At 55.4% G+C, this 18,052-nt stretch overlaps 2 protein-coding genes across 4 annotated transcripts; one reads left to right on the top strand and one right to left on the bottom strand.

Annotated features, from left to right (window-relative positions):
• Nucleotides 1–140: 140 nt before the first annotated feature.
• SAC3D1 (SAC3 domain containing 1) lies at nt 141–4,035 on the top strand. Of its 3 annotated transcripts, XM_058438906.1 has the most exons (3): nt 141–329; nt 503–1,083; nt 3,432–4,035. In XM_058438906.1, exons 2-3 carry the CDS (start codon nt 510–512, stop codon nt 3,902–3,904), a joined length of 1,047 nt encoding a protein of 348 aa, XP_058294889.1. In that variant the 5' UTR covers nt 141–329; nt 503–509; the 3' UTR covers nt 3,905–4,035. The 3 variants fall into 3 exon arrangements, with proteins under 3 accessions (XP_058294889.1, XP_032009259.1, XP_032009260.1); XM_032153368.2 differs by lacking the exon at nt 141–329 and having other exon boundaries at nt 336–1,145; nt 3,432–3,515; XM_032153369.2 differs by lacking the exons at nt 141–329; nt 3,432–4,035 and adding an exon at nt 2,245–2,376 and having other exon boundaries at nt 336–1,083.
• Nucleotides 4,025–17,748, bottom strand: NAALADL1 (N-acetylated alpha-linked acidic dipeptidase like 1). The gene is made up of 18 exons (XM_032153366.2): nt 17,532–17,748; nt 17,273–17,445; nt 17,071–17,192; nt 16,566–16,688; nt 13,694–13,977; nt 13,488–13,592; nt 12,727–12,812; nt 12,446–12,565; nt 7,504–7,589; nt 7,356–7,419; nt 7,185–7,252; nt 6,835–6,926; nt 6,663–6,753; nt 5,647–5,728; nt 5,391–5,564; nt 5,229–5,316; nt 5,026–5,118; nt 4,025–4,667 (listed from the first exon to the last, which is right to left on the bottom strand). The coding sequence occupies exons 1-18, from the start codon at nt 17,714–17,716 to the stop codon at nt 4,481–4,483; spliced, it is 2,223 nt and encodes a 740-aa protein (XP_032009257.1). The 5' UTR covers nt 17,717–17,748; the 3' UTR covers nt 4,025–4,480.
• Nucleotides 17,749–18,052: the final 304 nt, after the last annotated feature.

Genomic DNA, 18,052 nt, shown 5'->3' on the forward strand with positions numbered 1-18,052 from the left:
TGGGTGGAAGGGACGAAGGAGAGGAACCCAAAGCCCGGGTACCTGTCTCCGAGGCCCCAAAGCCAAATCCTGATTGCTCAGCGGGCTGGAAGGCGTGGCCTCAGCCCCGCCCCGCCCCGCCTCACCACAAAGCGGTTGGTTGCGGCAGGGACTACACCGGTGTATCATGGGAGCGGCCCGGGCTACACGTTAAAAACACTAAGGGGAGCGCGCGAAGCAGAATTTGGCGCTGGATGGGGCCCGTTAGCCGCCCCAGAGCGCGCGGAGCCGCAGAGGCGTAGTTGGACTACAACGCAGTGCATCTCGGGAGGCCAACTCGACTGGACCGGGTGAGAGGACAGAGGTGGCTCGATGGGCGGCCCGAAGGCCGGGGATCATGGCGGACAGGCGGGCCCAGCCAGATTCAGCCCCGCCCCGCCGCTCCCCACCCCCGGCCGGCCTCGCGTGCCTTCCCGCAGCACCGCCGTCCCCGGGATGCTGAGCGCCCACCGTCTGCCCGCAGCCCCCTCATGCCCGGCTGCGAGCTGCCCGTGGGCACCTGCCCGGACATGTGCCCGGCCGCCGAGCGCGCCCAGCGCGAAAGAGAGCGCCGCCTGCACCGCTTGGAGGTGGTGCCGGGGTGCCGCCAGGACCCGCCCCGCGCCGATCCGCAGCGCGCGGTGAAGGAGTACAGTCGACCCGCCGCCGGCAAGCCCCGGCCCCCGCCCAGCCAGTTGCGTCCGCCCTCCGTGCTGCTGGCCACCGTGCGCTACCTGGCCGGTGAGGTGGCGGAGAGCGCCGACGTCGCCCGCGCCGAGGTGGCCAGCTTCGTGGCAGACCGCTTGCGAGCTGTGCGCCTGGACCTGGCCCTGCAGGGCGCGGGCGACGCCGAGGCAGCGGTGGTGCTGGAGGCGGCGCTGGCCACGCTGCTGGCCGTGGTGGCGCGGCTTGGGCCCGACGCGGCGCGGGGACCCGCGGACCCGGTGCTGCTGCAGGCCCAGGTGCAGGAGGGCTTCGGCTCGCTGCGGCGCTGCTACGCGCGGGGCGCCGGGGCGCACCCCCGCCAGCCCGCCTTCCAAGGCCTCTTTCTGCTCTATAACCTGGGTGAGTTGGGATCCTGGCGGCTGGGCAGAGCGTGGGGACAGGAGCCCACCATGACAGTGGAGGTAGGGAAAGGAAGGATTAGCTTTAACATTTCACCATTAGCCCCCTCCCAGGACAGCACAAGATCCACCGAGCCCCGACGTGGGACCTCGGGCCCATCTCTGGGTCTCAGTTGTCTCAGGAATAAAAGTGGAGGGGGCAAGGGTGGAACGGGAGAGTTGGTCTAGTGATTTTCAAATTTTTTTTTTTTTTTTTTGAGTCTCGCTCTGTCGCCCAGGCTGGAGTGCAGTGGCGCGATCTCGGCTCACTGCAACCTCCGCCTCCCTGGTTCAAGCAATTCTCCTGTTTCAGCCTCCTGAGTAGCTGGGATGACAGGAGCGCGCCACCACACCCGGCTAATTTTTGTATTTAGTAGAGACGGGGGTTTCACCATGTTGGTCAGGCTGGTCTCGAACTCCTGACCTCGTAATCTGCCCACCTTGGCCTCACAAAGTGCTGGGATTACAGGCGTGAGCCACCGCGCCCGGCTGATTTTCAAACTTTTTTAAACCTCCCCACCCAGTCAGGGTTACACAGCAAACAAGAACACATATGCCCACGAATATACCTGAGACAGAAGTTTAAGGCATTGGAGATACTTTCTATGGGTGATGCATTCTAATAAACTCTATTATTTGTTTCTTTCTTTGTTTTTGAGACAGAGTCTAGCTCTGTCGCCCAGGCTGGAGTGCACTGGCATGATCTTGGCTCACTGCAACCTCCGCCTTCCGGGTTCAGGCTATTCGCCTGCCTCAGCCTGCCGAAGAGCTGGGACTACAGGCGCGCGCCACCACGCCCGGCTAGTTTTTGGATATTTAGTAGAGACAGGCCAACACCATGTTGGCCATGCTGGTCTCGAACTCCTGACCTCAAATGATCAGCTCACCTCTGCCTCCCAAAGTGCTGGGATTACAGGCCTGAGCCACTGCACCCGGCCTGTTTGTGTTTTTTGAGACAAGGCCTCACTCTGTTGCCCAGGCTGGAGTACAGTGGCTTGATTATAGTTCACTGCAGCCTCAACCTCGTGGGCTCAAGGGATCCTTCTGCCTCAGCCTTCCGAGTAGCTGGGACCACAGATGTGTGCAATCACACCCGGCTAACTTAAAAAAAATTTTTTTGTAGAGATGGGGTCTCGCATGTTGCCACTCGAATTCCTGGGCTCAAGTGATCCTCCTGCCCCACCCTCCCAAGTAGCCGGGTGCCTGTCATCATGGCCGGTTAATGGTTTATTTTTGTCCACACTGCTCCTGTGAAGAAGGCATGGTAATTATCCCTGGTCTAGTGGGGGAAGAAATTGAAGCCCAGGGTGGTGAGGTGACTTGCCTGTTGACACAGCACTGGTTAACGGTAGCAGTGGCAGGACCATGATTTTCTTTTCTTTTAATTTTCTAAAATTTATTTTTATATAGGGATTGGAGTCTTGCCATGTTGACCAGGCTGGTCTCAAACTCTTGGGCTAAAGTGATCCTACCGCGTTGGCCTCCCAAAGTGCTGGGATTACGGGCATGAGCCACTGTGCCCAAAAAAGCTCTGTTCTGGCTGGGCCCCTTCTACTGAAAATGCAGAAATTAGCTGGGTGTGGTGGCGCATACCCGTAATCCCAGCTACTCAGGAGGCTGATGCAGGAGAATCACTTGAACCTGGGAGGTAGTGGAGATTGCAGTGAGCCAAGAGCCACTATACTTCAGCCTAGGTGACAAAGCAAGTCTGTCTCAAAAAAAATTTAAAAAGGCCCTGCCCTATACAATTTTAATAAAATGCTGTTGACTTCACAACCTACTTATTGGTCAGAAGCCCCAGTTTACAAATGAGGCCCAAGGTTCCAGTGTCTGCGACTCTTCCGGAAGGGAAGCAGGGGCAGTCTCCTGAAGGAAGGGGCCTTCCCAGGTGGTCAGGGGAAAGTGGGGCAGAGTTGGCTCCCAAAACTGTGGGTGCAGGGAAGCCAGGGTAGTGGGAAATCCAAGTCAGAAAACTTGGACTGGGGTCAGGCTCAACTACATACCCACCTTAGGACACTCTCAGGCGAATCATTAAATTATCTGGGCCAGCTTCCAAAATCCGTAAACCCTGCCCACTTTAGTGTTGTAAGTTAAGATCTGGACTGCAGGAAGTCAAGAGCCTGAGGCAACTGATTCAAATATAGGTCAGGGAAGGAGCCAAAGGCTGGCCCTTAGAGGGGAGAGGGAAGTTGGGCTAGGCCTAGAGAAGGGGCGTGGTCGAGGAGAGAGGAAGGACAGGGTGTTGGGAGCCGAGATTGGCCTGATCCTGTAAGGACCAGGCGTCCTCATTCTGGCTTCCCGCTCTCACAGGCTCCGTGGAAGCCCTGCGGGAGGTTCTACAGCTGCCTGCTGCCCTGCGCACCTGCCCGCCCCTCCGCAAGGCCTTGGCGGTAGATGCTGCCTTCCGAGAGGGCAATGCTGCCCGCCTGTTCCGTCTGCTCCAGACCCTGCCCTACCTGCCAAGTTGTGCTGTGCAGTGCCATGTGGGCCATGCCCGCCGGGAAGCCCTAGCCCGCCTCGCTTGTGCCTTTAGCACCCCCAAGGGCCAGACCTTGCCTCTGGGCTTCATGGTCAACCTCCTGGCCCTGGATGGACTCAGGGAAGCACAGGACCTGTGCCAGGCCCACGGGCTGCCCTTGGACGGAGAGGAGAGAGTTGTGTTCCTGAGGGGTCGCTACGTGGAGGAAGGGCTACCACCTGCCAGTACGTGCAAGGTGTTAGTGGAGAGCAAACTTCGAGGACGTACCCTGGAGGAGGTGGTCATGGCAGAGGAGGAAGATTAGGGCGCGGACAGACCCGGGTCCCCAGCCTGAGGAGGGAGTGTGAGCCTCCCAGAGCCCCAGGACTGGGCCAGAGCACTTAGGTTTCTTTTTCCATGGTTCCCAGATAATAAAAGGAACTTGTTTTGTTGGTACCAGTCACTAGATGTGATTTATTTGAGGGGCTGTTGTTGGGAGTTAGGATACACAGCATGCAGGGAGAGGAACGCAGACTAGGCAAGGCCTAAGGCACCCCATGCCTCACTTTCGCCACTGGTCCTTGGCCTTGATGACCTGAGTTGGCATCTGAGGTTGGCATTATGCATCCCATCTCCACCCACCTGCCACCAAGGGCAGTTGGTGGTTTTGCCATCCCATCCCTGTCCCCTGCTGCCCACCCTCTGCCACCTAAGCACCAGGATGAGGGTGAGTTGCATTAGGGCTTGCCACTCCCCTCAGGGACCCCAAGCTGTTGCCAGAGAAGCTTGAGAGGGTCCTGTGGTAGTGCCCTCTCCTGGCACCAAGGAAGACCAGGACATCTCAGGAAAGCAGGCAGGAGAGGGTTGGGGTAAAGGGAGGGCTGAAGAAAGAGGGCTGGGGTCAGAGGTCAGCCACAGGCCTCAGGGTGGCTGCCGCACCCTCCAGGGCTGTCACCACAATGCTGAGCTGTCTCTGGACCTCAGCCCAAGCTTCAGATCCAGAAGCTGTGTCCCTGGCCCTGGAGCAGGCATTGGATAGGCCCGGGAATGTGGCTACGGAGCCCGTGCGAGGTGCCCAGAGCACATGGCTGACGAGAAATGGGACAGGATCAGGGTCAGTCAGGAGCCAGGAAGGAGAAGCCTGGGCCTAGAACTGGCTCAGCTCCTGTATGCAGCGAGGCAGAAAAGCACCCCCCTCCACCTGTCTCTGAAGGCCAGGGGACTCTTAGAGCAGTGGCAGTGGGGGGACGAAATGTGGGTTCCAGTCCTAGCTCCCAGAGGGACCCTCAAGCAACTTTCCTCCCCTCCCTGAGCCTTACATTCCCATCTTCTTCAGGAGCTGGGTTGCACTCTAAAGGGCAGAGAAGCTGACCACCTCGTCTCAGGTGGGGGGCCATTGCCCGGCCCCACCTGGAGGCACCTCCCAGGACTCTGGGACCGACTTACCTGTAGTAGCGTTCCTCTGGGAAGGCTCTAGGGTTCAGAAAGGTCCGTTCCAAGAGCATCAACTGGTCATTGAGCATCCGGACCTGCAGGGGTCTGGTGGAGGCAGGACCTGCCAGTCACCCTGGAGCCAGCAGCCCAGCTATCAGCCTGGTATCCTGCCCTGGATGCTGCCCTCCCAGCCCCTGCCGGCTGCCCTTGCTCACTCAGGGCTGCCCTTCTGCAGTGTTGATATGCGTTGGCCCAAGGCTGCAGCATCTGCTTCAAACTTCTCCACTGCAGTCACCAGAGGCTCTGTGAGGAACAAGCAGTGGCTTAGTCCTGGGGGTGCAGGGCTCCCCATGCTTCAGGGTCAGGGCTGTGCATACCCAGACTGATGCTCTGCTGCTCCAGCAGGGCCCCGAGGTCTTGCTGGGCTGCCTGCAGGAAGCTGCGGAGTGTCTCACTGTAGTCACTGACTTTGAGGGGCAGGAAGAAGCTGTCACTGAGCCGGAGAATCACACTCCCTGCTGTCCGGGCCACAGCCTGATGGCTGCTGAAGCCTGCAGCAAGGTGACAAGGCCAGAGCTCAGTTTTCAGCCTCTCCTGTTCTGGTCTCAGGATGCCCCTTGTCTCCCTCCTCACCTGGGTCCAAAAACTTGTCCATATAGTCAAAGGTGTCAAAGGCTGTGTGGTAGGTGGGGTAGATCCTGGCTGAAGTCTTGCTCTGGGGGAACAAAGCCCAGAGGTGACAGGCTTGGGATGGGAAGTGGGAGAAGGTGTACCTCCAGTGAGCTGCAAAATGTGGGCATTATCTCCATTGAATCTTGGCCATGTCTATGAGGTGGCTTCTAGAATTCCAACAGAAAAGGAAACTGAAGCTCAGAGAGGTTAACCTGCTGATATCACATAGCTAATTAGTGGAAGAGCTGGGTCTGGTGCCAGTTTCCAGTTTCACAGGAAGGAGAAGAACCTGGGGCTTTGGGATCAGATAGATTCAAATCCCAGCTCTACTACCGAGAATCACTGTGGCTGTGAGGTGGAGAACGTACTTTTTGGAGCATCAAACAGGGAGGTGCCAGCTGGGCACTCTGCACCCCTTGTCTTGTTTTACCTTCATGCCAACGCTCACGCCAATGGTCTGAGTTAATCAAATGCTGAGATTAACCTTTCCCTCCCGACATTTTAAGATCTTTGGAAACAGAATGCTTTTTACAGGCAATGTCATCTTACAACTGGTTGGAAGCGGTGGTTTTTTTTCCTTTCCTGAATATTGCATAACATAATGGCACATCTTATAATCAGTAGTATCTTACATTTGATAAAATAACATAGATGAGCATAAAGAGGTGCTTGAAAAGGTTAAACTTGGCAGAGGCCGGGCACCAAGGCTCACGCCTGTAATCCCAGTACTTTAGGAGGCTGAGGCGGGAGGATGGTTTGAGTCCAGGAGTTCAAGACCAGCCTGGCAACAAAGCAAGACTCCGTCTATATAAAACGTGTGTGTGTGTGTGTGTGTGTGTGTGTATTTTTTTAAGAAACTTGACAGAGGTAGCAATGAGTAAAGGAGCAGGGTTCAGTCTGTATGAGAACAGCGCCAAGGAGAGGAGGGGACGCATGCAGCAAGGTACCGAGGCAGGGACGGAGGGGCACCTGCTCACCCGGTCATAGGTATAGGCGATGTCCATGGAGGAGATGCCCAGGAAGTGAATGAAGGATGCATAGTCGCTGCCAGCACCCAGAGAACCCAAGCTGCGGGAAGGAAGGGGGCCGTGATAAAGAGCGCTGGGCCGGACCGCCTCGCTCCGGGCCCCCTTCTGTCCCTGGGCTCACCTGGGGACCAGGCCGTACACCGGGCTGCTGCGGTTGAAGTACCGGATCCAGTTGTCGTAGATGCTCAGGTCGCCAGGGCCTGGTGAGCGGATCTGGCCGGAAGGAGAATTTAGTCTCAGTGCGGGGTCCTCCCCAGCCCCAACAACAGGGCGGGTCCTCCACCGGTCTCCTGCCCACCCACGGTCCAGTCCTTACGAGGCTCGCCCCAGCCTCAGTCCAGCCCCAGCAGATCTAGATAGTACCACTCCCCAGCCCCGCCCGCCCATGTGGCCCCGCCAGCCGCACACGGCCCGCCCACCGCGCTGCCCCGCCCCCGCTAGTTCAGCCGCGCCCGGCCTGCCCCCTTCCACCTCTTTGGTTGCAGAGAAGACGACACTCTGGACAGGGGGTGTCCCCTGCACCCTAAGGGTAGCGTTGGCTGTGGGAGGAGGGGAGAAAGACTATTTGGGCCCCAGCCCCTTCTTTTACCCACCCCGTCGTCCGGCCGTCTCCTCCCCTTTCCTGCCTCGCCACTCCCATACCAAACACCGAGATGTCCACGTTGATGTAGGCCACCGTGCGCTCCTGCAGCTTGTTGAAGAACTCCTGCGGGTGCGAGGGGCGACGTCAGCCCCGCGCCGTTCTGCCCTGGGAACCCCTTTCGATCCCCTACCCTGTAGGGCCACTCACTTCTGTGAATTCCGTGGAGCCAATGAGCCCAAACTCCTCAGCCCCCCAGCTCGCAAACACGATTGATCTGCGTGGACGCCAGGTGCCTGGGAATGGGGAATAGAGGGTTGGAGGACAGGGTCCTCCTGATCCTAGGGTGCCTTAGGAGAAAGGCTGCTGACGTGAGGAGTAGGGGAGAGCGGGAAAAGGCGGGGCAGCTCGTGACAGGAGGTCCTGGCACCCTGCAGCCAGGCCTTCCAGGAGGCTCCCGCACCAAACACTGACCCCAACTCCAAGCCCCCTGAAGGGTCGGGTGGTCCTTTCTACCAAAATGCCCACTGCCCCTCTCTCTGTGGGCATGCTCTGGGAAGACTTCCGACCCTACACCCTCAACCCCCGCCTCCAGGCCAAACTCCATAGCCATCTTCACTTGGTGATGACACATGAACGTTTCCTGTTAGGGCGTTATCCACATTGAACCAATCCCTACAACAATGCCTTGAGGGAGATACTATTATTATTTCCATTTCACAGTTGAAGAAACTGAGAGAAGCTAAATGACTTTCCCAGGGTCACACAGCTGGTAGGCAGCAGAGCCAGTTTCAAATCCAGATATTTGGCTCCACACTGTGGGTATAGGGACTGGAGGTGGAAGCCAGGTTGCAGGATGCTCCATCTCCCGGGTTCAGGCAGGAGAATTGCTTGAGCCTGGGAGGTAGAGGTTGCAGTGAGCTGAGATCGTGCCACTGCATCCAGCCTGGGGGACCGAGTCTCACTCTGTGGCCCAGGTTGGAGTGCAGTGGTGTGATCTGGGCTCCCCGCACCCTCAACTTCCTGGGGTCCAGCGATCCTCTCACCTCAACCTCCCAAGTAGCTGGGACCACAGGCATACACCACCACGCCTGGCTGATTACTGTATTTTTGGTAGAGATTGGGTTTCTCCATGTTGCCCAGGCCAGTCTTGAACTCCTGAGCTCAAGCGATCCACCCACTTCAGCCTCCCAAAGTGCTGGGATTACAGGTGTGAGCTACCGCAACCAGCAAATGCAGAATTTTTCAGTGTGATATGATTACATGCTTGCAATTACACATTTTTACACTTTTTTTCTGCCAAAAATATATAATCTAAATCAAATGAGACAAACCCAAATTGAGGGTTATTTGACAAAATAATAGGATAATAATAGCAGGATCATGAAAGACAAAGAACAGCTAAACAATTATTATAGATTAAAGGAAACTAGTAATCAGATCACTAGCGTGATCCTGGATTGGAGCTTGGGCCAAAAAATTATTTTGCTATCAAGGTCATTATCACTGGGCACAGTGGCTCACGCCTGTAATCCCAACACTTTGGGAGGCTGAGGCGAGGAGGATCACTTAAGCCCAAGAGTTCAAGACCAGCCCGAGTAACAGCAAGACCTTGTCTCTACAAAAAGTAGAAAAGTATCAGGGCTTGGTGGCGCACACACCTGTAGTCTCAGCTAATCAGGAAGCTGAGGCAGGAGGATCGCTTGAGCCCAGGAGGTCGAGGGTGCAGTGAGCTGGTTGCACCACTGCGCTCCAGGCTGGGCAACAGAGTGAGACCCTGTCTCAAAAAATATTTTTTTCTCTTTTTTGAGACGGAGTCTCACTCTCATCAACCAGGCTGGAGTGCAGTGGCGCAATCAGCTCACTGCAACCTCTGCCTCCCAGGTTCAAACCATTCTCCTGCCTCAGCCTCCCGAGTAGCTGGGATTACAGGCGCCCACAACCACGTCCAGCTAATTTTTGTATTTTCAGTAGAGATGGGGTTTTACCATGTTGGCCAGGCTGGTGTCGAACTCCTGACCTCAGGTGATCCACCCACCCTGGCCTTCCAAAGTGCTGGGATTACAGGCATGAGCTACCACGCCCGGCTGGAAGTATTTAAAAGTTGTGGGGGCTGGTGCAGTGACTCATGCCTGTAATCCCAGCACTTTGGGAGGCTGAGGCGGGCGGATCACGAGGTCAGGAGATCGAGACCATCCTGGCTAACACGGTGAAACCCCATCTCTATTAAAAATACAAAAAATTAGCCGGGCGTGGTGACGGTCGCCTGTAGTCCCAGCTACTCGGGAGGCTAAGGCAGGAGAATGGCGCAAACCTGGGAGGCGGAGCTTGCAGTGAGCCGAGATCGCGCCACTGCACTCCAGCCTGGGTGACAGAGCAAGACTCTGTCTAAAAAAAAAAAAAAGTTGTGGAAAATTGGCCGGGCACATTGGCTCACACCTGTAATCCCAGCACTTTGGAAGGCTGGGGCGGGTGGATCACCTGAGGTCAGGAGTTCGACATCAGCCTGGCCAACACGGTAAAACCCCATCTCTACTGAAAATACAAAAATTAGCCAGGCGCGGTGGTGCACGCCTGTAATCCCAACTACTCGGGAGGCTGAGGCAGGAGAATGGCTTGAACCTGGGGGGCAGAGGTTGCAGTGAGCCGGATTGCGCCACTGCACTCCAGCCTGGGTCACAGAGTAAGACTGTGTCTCAAAATAACAATAATAATAATACTTCAGACAAAAACATATATAGTTATATTATAAATAGCCAAGGCTTTTTTCCCCTATTTTTTATAGAGACAGGGGTCTCAGTATGTTCCCCAGACTGGTCTTAAACTCTTGGGCTCAAGCGATCCTCCTGCCTCTTACCTCCCAACGTGCTGGGATTATCGGCATGAGTCACCGTGCCTGGCCCATATATTATATAGAGATAGAAAGCAAATGTGGTGAAACATTAATATTAGGAGTGTCTGTATAAGAGGCTTCTTTGTACTATTTTTACATCTCTGTAAGTCTGAAATTATTTCAACATAGAACACTTCGACAAACAAAAAAATACGGGAATTTCTGTGCTACCCATAAGGGTAAAGTCGAAAGCAGCTTGCCCACTCCCTCTACCCCTGGCTTCTGAGCTGATCTCAGCAACACCTGTGGTTTCACAAACCATTTTGCTACCAACTCCCCAAGTCATCTCTCAAGTCTCTCTCTCCTTTCCTTCTTTTTCTTTTCTTTTCTTTCTTTTCTTTCTTTCTTTCTTTCTTTCTTTCTTTCTTTCTTTCTTTCTTCTTTCTTTCCTTTTTTTTTTTTTGAGACAGGGTCTTTTTCTGTTGCCCAGGCTGGAGTGCAGTAGCGTGATCATGGCTTACTGCAGCCTCAACCTCCCAGGCTCAAGCATTCCTCCCACACAGCCTCCGAAGTAGCTGGGACCACAGGTGCATGCCACCACGCCTGGCTATTTTTTTATGTTTATTTTTTGTAGAGACAAGGCCTCACTATGTTGCCCAGGTTGGTCTCGAACTCCTGGGCTCAAGCAATCCGCCCACCTCGGCCTCCCAAAGTGCTGGGATAACCAGCATGAACCACTGTGGCCAGACTTCAGGTCTCATTTCTGAACTGTGACATCATATCATACAAGGGGGGATGGAGTTTCGCAGCAGTGGCGTGTTTGTGTGCAATTACAGTTGAGTGGGTATCGGTTCAAATGCCATGCTTAGCACTCCGGGATATTATATGTAAGGGAAGATGAAGAAGTTCTGGAGCTGATGGCAGTGATGGTTGCACAACTTTAGAAACATACTTAATGCCACTGAATCAAATACTTACAAATGTAAAACTGGTCAATTTTGTTACGTATATTTTACCATGAATTTTTAAAACTAACGAAAGAGGGCCTGGCATGGGAGCTCAATGCCTGTGAATCACTTGAGTCCTGGAGTTCAAGACCAGCTTAGGCAACATGGTGAGACCCCGTCTCACTATAAAAATAAATAACTAATCAATATGGGAAGACCCAGATTCACGTCTTCCTTCTAGATCTGTCCTAGATCTGCCCAGTTCTGTTTTTCTTAAATGGCACTAATGTCGAGTCGCTCAGACCAGAGCCCTCGACTGTCCTCCCTCTTGCCCCTGGAGCCAGCAGACCCGGGCCCAGCAGCCTGTCCCTGTCCCACTGCCCTCCATCTGGGTTCAAGCCCCACAGCATCTCCAGCCTTGGAATGACAAGCGTCTACTTGGGCCCCCTACATGGTGTGCCCTTCCCCTGCTCCTCGCTTTTTTTTTAGACGGAGTTTTGCTCCATTCCCCAGGCTGGAGTGCAGTGGCACGATCTCAGCTCACTGCAACCTCCGCCTCCCAGGTTCAAGTGATTCTTCTGCCTCAGCCTCCCGAGTAGCAGGGACTACAGGCGCACACCACCACGCCCTGCTAATTTTTGTATTTTTAGTAGAGACGGGGTTTCACCATGTTGGCCAGGCTGGTCTTGAACTCCTGACCTCGTGATCTGCCTGCCTCGGCCTCCCAGAGTGCAGAGATTACAGGCGTGAGCCACCATGCCTGGCCAGGAGCCGTTTAACATGGGGACTCTATCATGTCCTTCTCCTGCGTGAAATCCTTCACCAGCTTCCCACAACCCTTGTACTGAACTCCAAACTCCTCAGCCTGGCCTGGCCCTGCCTGCTCTGCCACCTCGCCCAGCCTTGCCCACCTCCTTTCCGGCTGCCATCTCCTTGCCCTCCTCCCCTTCCCTGAAGCACTGAAACGTTGAAGTGCTGCCTCCGCTGAGAGACTTGTCCCAACCTGGCCTGGCACATCAAAGGCACATGAGATATTAGAGACATCAGAGTTAACGATCGGCTGCCGTCCCTGACCCAGCTGAGCTAAAGTTCCCAGAGGGCAGAGCCTGGGCTCTGCCTGCTTCACAGCAGCATCGGGCCTCGCTCCATCCAGGCACACGGGAGGCACTTGGAAGCTGCACATGAATCAACCCACCGTCTATTCCCTGTACCACACTGGGCTGCTATGGGCCAAGGCTGGTATCATGCATTTCTGCCCCCAGGGCCCTCAGGCATGGCACAAGGAGCACTGCAGTGTGAGGGAGAGGAGGTGGAACAGGAAGGGGACCTCCAGGGGCGAGGGTCCCTGGTCCAGGGGAGGGGGCCGCCTCACCCTTCTTCAGCAGGGTCCCCAGGACACGGGAGAGCTCCAGGAGGACGGCGGTGCCACTGCTGGGGTCCACAGCCCCGTGCACCCAGCTGTCTCGGTGGTTCCCATACAGCACATAGCGATCTGGCCAGAGGTAAAGGGGCAGAGAACCAGAGGAGAGGGAGAGGTAGGTGGGGGGAGCTGGGCTGGGTGGTGGCAAGGGCAGGGCTGGATGAGGACACAGTGGCAGCGGCATCCAGAGCAGAGCAGGGGCCTGGGGCGCAGTCAGCAAGAGGAGGGCTCACCAGGCTCCACGGCCCCACGGATGATGCCCAGGACGTTGGAAGAGTTCCTCAGCTCCAGGCGGTTGTAGACGCTCACATTCACCTGGCTGGGGAGGGTGAAAGGTGTGAGAAGACTCTTGGCCTTGCCCACTGCCCCCCACCCAATGCAGGAGACACTGAGGCCCGGAGCTGGAAAGTGACATGGCAAGGTCATTCATTGGCCCCGAAGTACCAAGAGAGGCAGCAAGGCTGGAGCCAGGCTCTCCTGCCCACTCGCTGGGTAGGTACTTATTGGGTACTTAGTCCCTGACTAGGCTCTGGGCAATGACGGCAACAGATGTGGACCTGGTGCTCGTGGGGCCTCCCTCTCCTGAGTGAGACAGACCACGAGGACAGGAACAGCTGGGTGAAGGGGCCTGGGAGGAGAGGGCACCTGGAGGCCAGGGGGTGCTGCAGAGAGGGAGGTTGGTGCAGGTCAGGAGTGGCAGGGGCCCTGATTTGGGAAGGAGCTTGGCATCTTCAAGAGAGAGAGTCGTGGGGTGCAGACGTCGAGATGAGGTGGGAGGGGCAGGGGAATCCCCGCAGGAAACAGCAGCAGCTGTTTCACGGGCTTCCCCACAAACAAGACAGATATTTTGGGGTCAGGAGAGGGTCTGGGAGAGAGAAGAAAGGGAAAAAGGTCAGGCTTTGAAGTGGAAAGAGGGAACATAATCACAAGGGAAGGGGAGAGGCGAGTTGTGGGAGAGGGCAACTGAGGGAGAACTGGTCTGGCTGCATCTCACCTGTCTGCTGGGAAGTCTCCGTCAGGCCGGAAGCCAGGACCCAACCTGTAGCCGCAGCCCAGTGCTCCCTGCCAGGCGGCTGGGGCCAAAGTTCCGTTGAGGTTACTGGGGAGGAGGAAGAGGCCCTTCAGGGTAAATGTGAGTGTGGGGCTTGAAGTCTGGAGGCCACTGGGGGCTGGGCAGGACACCCCAGGGCACAAACTCACCAGAGCAGGTCTCTTGCATCCTGGAAGCCAATGGGCTGTGTAGGAATTGGGGGAAATCCAGAGACATTGGCAAGGTCCAGGCGGAAGGAAGAGGGGACAGCTGGAAGGTAGGGAGTCAGAGGGTCCCCAAAATACTCGTAGTAGGAGCCTCGCTCCACTCCTGAGGGGGGCAGGTACCAGGAGTTGGGAAAGGTTTCGTTGGGTGAGCTCAGCCCATCGTTGATGTCGGCAGGGTCTGTGTACACCAGCACCCCGGCTACCCCATGCTTGGCAGCGTTCACAGCCTGCAGCGGGCAGAAGAGGCTGTGTGTAAGGGAGGGACTGGGACCAGATATGTCCTGTTCCTCTTCCTCCTTCCTCGACTGTGGAAGCCAGGATAGACCAATCTTCCCATGGGCAAGATGATGTTTGCACAAGTCATTTATGGCAGTGCCTCTTGCAACAGTAAAGGCCAGTTTGGCACAGCCAAGCCAGTGCCTATCAGTGGAGTCTGGTTGAATAACAGGGACATCCTACGGTGGAATACCATGAAGCTGCATAAAACAACACGGTTGTGTATTCATGTCCACAGCAGCATTATCGTCAATGGCCAAAAGGAGGAAATAGCCCAAGTGTCCATCAACAGATGAATGGCTAAACCAAATGTGGGTTGTAACATACAATGAAGGCCGGGTGTGGTGGCTCACGCCTGTAATCCCAACACTTTGGGAGGCCGAGGCAGGCAGATCACCTGAGGTCGGATCACCTGAGGTCAAGACCAGCCTGGCCAACATGGCGAAACCTTGTCTCTACTAAAAATACAAAAATTAGCCAGGTGTGGTGGTACACACCTGTAGTCCCAGCTACTTGGGAGGCTGAGGCACAAGAATCACCTGAACCCGGGAGGCGGAGGTTGCAGTGAGCTGAGATCATGCCACTGCACTCCAGCCTGAGTGACAGAGCAAGACTCTGTCTCAAAAAAACCCCAACAAACAAACAAAAAACAATGGAATATTATTCAGCCTAAAAAGAAATAAAGTTCTGATACATCAATGAGCCTTGAAGATCTTATGTTAAGTGAAATAAGCCAGACATAAAAAAACAAATATCTTATACTTTCACTTATGCGAGGTACCTAGAATAGGCAAATTCATAGAGACAGAAAGTAGAATTGAGGTTACAGAAAATAGAATAGGGGCTGGGGCAGGGACCTGGGGAGTTATTGTTAAATAAAGTTTCTGTTTGAAATGATGAAAAGGTTCTGGAAATGGGTAGTGGTGATGGTTAATTAATAATCTGTGTATTTCTACACTGCTTGTTCCCCTTTCTTTTTCTTTTCCTTTTTTCCCTTTCTTTTCTTCCTTCCTTTCTCCCCACCTTCCTTCTTTCTTTCTCTTTTCCCAGCTCTTATTATGGACACTTTTTTTTTTTTAAGACAAAATCTTGCTCTTGTCCCCCAGGCTGGAGTGCAATGGCGTGATCTCGGCTCACTGCAACCTCTGCCTCCTGGGTTCAAGTGATTCTCCTGCCTCAACCTCCCGAGTAGCTGGGATTACAGGCGCCCACCACCGTGAGCGGCTAATTTTTGTATTTTCAGTAGAGACAGGGTTTCACCATGTTGGCCAGGCTGGTCTCGAACTCCTGACCTCAGGTAATCTGCCTGCCTTGGCCTCCCAAAGTGCTGGGATTACAGGCATGAGCCACAGCACCCAGCCCACTTTTTTAAAAATTGTGGTAAAATACACATAACATAAACTTAGCATGTGGAGTGTGCAGTTCAGTGGCATTCAGTACATCCATATTGTGCAACATCACCACCATTCGTCTCTAGAACTCTTCATCTGACAAATCCGAAACTCAGTCCCCATTAAATACCAACTCTCCCTTCCCCTCTCTCATTCTACTTTTTTTATATTCATGTTTTGTTTGTTTGTTTTGTTTTGTTTAGAGATGGAGTCTCGCTCTGTCACTCAGGCTAGAGTGCAGTGGCACAATCTTGGCTCACTGCAACCTCCACCTCCCGGGTTCAAGCAATTCTCCTGCCTCAGCCTCCCGAGTAGCTAGGACTACAGGTGCACACCGCCAGGCCCAGCTAATTTTTTTTTTTTGTATTTTAGTAGAGATGGGGTTTCACCGTGTTGCCCAGGCTGGTCTCGAACTCCTGAGCTCAGGCAATCCGCCTGCCTTGGCCCCCCAAAGTGCTAGGATTACAAGCGTGAGCCACTACGCCCACGCCCAGCCTTTTTTTTTTTTTTTTTTAATCGGAGTCTTGCTGCCTCCCAGGCTGGAGAGTGCAGTGGTGCAATCTCAGCTCACTACCATCTCTGCCTCCCAGGTTCAAGCAGTTCATCTGCCTGAGCCTCCCCAGTAGCTGGGATTACAGGCATGCACCACCATGCGTGGCTAATTTTGTATTTTGAGTAGAGATGCAGTTTCACCATGTTGGCCAGGCTGGTCTTGATCTCCTGACCTCAGGTGATCTGCCCACTTTGGCCTCCCAAAGTGCTGGGATTACAGGCATGAGCCACTGTGCCCGGCCCCTAGTCAGAATTTTTGATGGAAAAGAAATGGCAGGGAGAGGGCCAACAGGAGGGACTTAAGTTGAATATTCAGAACTACTTCACAGGAGGACTTAGACGTCCAGAATACCAAACCTGAAAATTGTACTCAACCCCTTTATTTCCTACAGCTCAGAGAGGGTCAGGGAGGCATCCGAGGCCACACAGCCCATTGGTGGGACAACCTGAAAACACCTCGCCTTTCCTGCCCCACCCCGGGGCTTGGTTCCCCACTCAACACTGCCTCTTCTCCTCCCCTTCCCCTCACTTCCTCCAGTCCACTGCCCGGCCCCTTCCTCACTGAGGCCTCCTGCACTGGGGGGGCTGCCACTCACCTTGGCCCCACGCCCTACACCCCCATAGCGAGTCAGGGCGATGGTGCCTTCGAGTTTGATGCCCTGAGTCTGTAGCTCCTTAAAGTCTTCTTCCGCACCCTGGTTGGCATAGATGAGGAGGCCCTAGTCCCAAGAGGGGGTGATCCTTAGAGCTGGGCCCAGCAAAGTGCGGGTGGGGAAAGGGGGGTGGAAGACTGCATGGCAGGAGGGAGAATTTAGATTCTGTTCCCCCACCTCACCCAGAGCTTGTAAGCTCCCCAAGGACAGTCACCCCTGGTTTCCTCCATGTCTGGGTGCCCTGTAACAGGCCTGGCCTTGAGCAGAGCCATTAGTGTTTGTTGAATGACTGATGGAGGAAAGGAGCAGCGATGGAGTGTCCAGGTGAGTAAATTCGGGAGGGGGTGCTGTGCCCCAGTTGAGGCACGTTCCCTGGGTCAGGGTAGGGAGAACCCTGGGTGGAACCAAGGGAGATAGGCCAGGGCAGTAGGGGGGGTTCTGGGCCCACCTGTGGGGTTCCAGAAGGAGCATAGGCGGCATAGGGTTGTACCACATCTGGCCCCCCTTGCTCCCCGGTCACGTTCTCCTCAGTCCGGTGGCAGGAGTGGATGATGTCCCCAGTGGGGCCCACTGTTGGAGGGAGTGGCAGTGTCATGGCTGGGCCCAGCAGCTCCCCATCTGGGCATTCCCAAGGCTGGGCAGGACCTCACCGATGTCCACAACGTTGGGCTGCTCCTGGCTAGGGAAGGACAGCAGCACCTCGTACGTGGAGGCCTCGGCCGAGTCCAGGCCTGACTCTGGGTCCTTCCAGCGCTGCAGCAGCAGCTGCACGAGGTCCTCATCCCGAGGGCTGGAGGCCACATGTGGCTCCCTGGAGAGTTCTCTGCAGGGTGGGCAGAGGGAGGGGCAGGGCCAGCATCAGGGAGAGGGCCTCTGGCAAACGGAGGAGCAGATGGCCCCACCTCTCACCTGAGGTTTTCCCGGATCCTTTGGGCATCCAGCTGCCTCATGACGGTTTCCAGGATCTCCAGGTCCAGGTCCTGGGGGACCGGTGAGTTGGCTTTTTTGGGGATGGCAAAGTGGCCCAGGATGATCCCCAGCCCCAAGAGGGCAGCAGCCCCCAGCCCCAGCCCCAACACCTTCGTCCACTGCATCCTGCGGACTCTTGGCCAGCTGGGACGGGACTGGTCTATAGGTTATTCCCTATGCAGGGGGTGTCGTGCCTGGTTAAACATTACCCCATGGGTGGCACTGCCCTTTGACCCCCAGCTGGCAGGGAGAGTGAGGGCACATGCTGCAATGAGAGCCAGGAGCCATCCACATCCACCACATCCTGCACAATTTACCTGGAATGGCCCTCCAAGGGCAGCAAGGTCACCCAGGGACACTGAGGCCGAGAGGGAAGGGTCTCATCCAGGGTATCCCAGGAAAACAGAGGCCAAGCCAGGGCTGGAACTCAGAGCTCCTGTGTTCACAGCAGGGCCGTGCCC

This window comes from Hylobates moloch, unplaced genomic scaffold, assembly GCF_009828535.3.
Source record: "Hylobates moloch isolate HMO894 unplaced genomic scaffold, HMol_V3 SCAFFOLD_5, whole genome shotgun sequence".
NCBI lineage: Eukaryota > Metazoa > Chordata > Mammalia > Primates > Hylobatidae > Hylobates > Hylobates moloch.

Bases quoted from the DNA above. Each gene is read 5' to 3' on its own strand.
- SAC3D1 (XM_058438906.1), top strand. From the start codon at position 510: ATGCCCGGCTGCGAGCTGCCCGTGGGCACCTGCCCGGACATGTGCCCG. The intron at 1,084-3,431 runs GTGAGTTGGGAT...CCGCTCTCACAG, and splicing joins CTTTCTGCTCTATAACCTGG to GCTCCGTGGAAGCCCTGCGG.
- NAALADL1 (XM_032153366.2), bottom strand. From the start codon at position 17,716: ATGCAGTGGACGAAGGTGTTGGGGCTGGGGCTGGGGGCTGCTGCCCTC. The intron at 5,729-6,662 runs GTGAGCAGGTGC...TTGTTCCCCCAG, and splicing joins TCGCCTATACCTATGACCGG to AGCAAGACTTCAGCCAGGAT. The intron at 5,317-5,390 runs GTATGCACAGCC...TGTTCCTCACAG, and splicing joins GCAGCAGAGCATCAGTCTGG to AGCCTCTGGTGACTGCAGTG.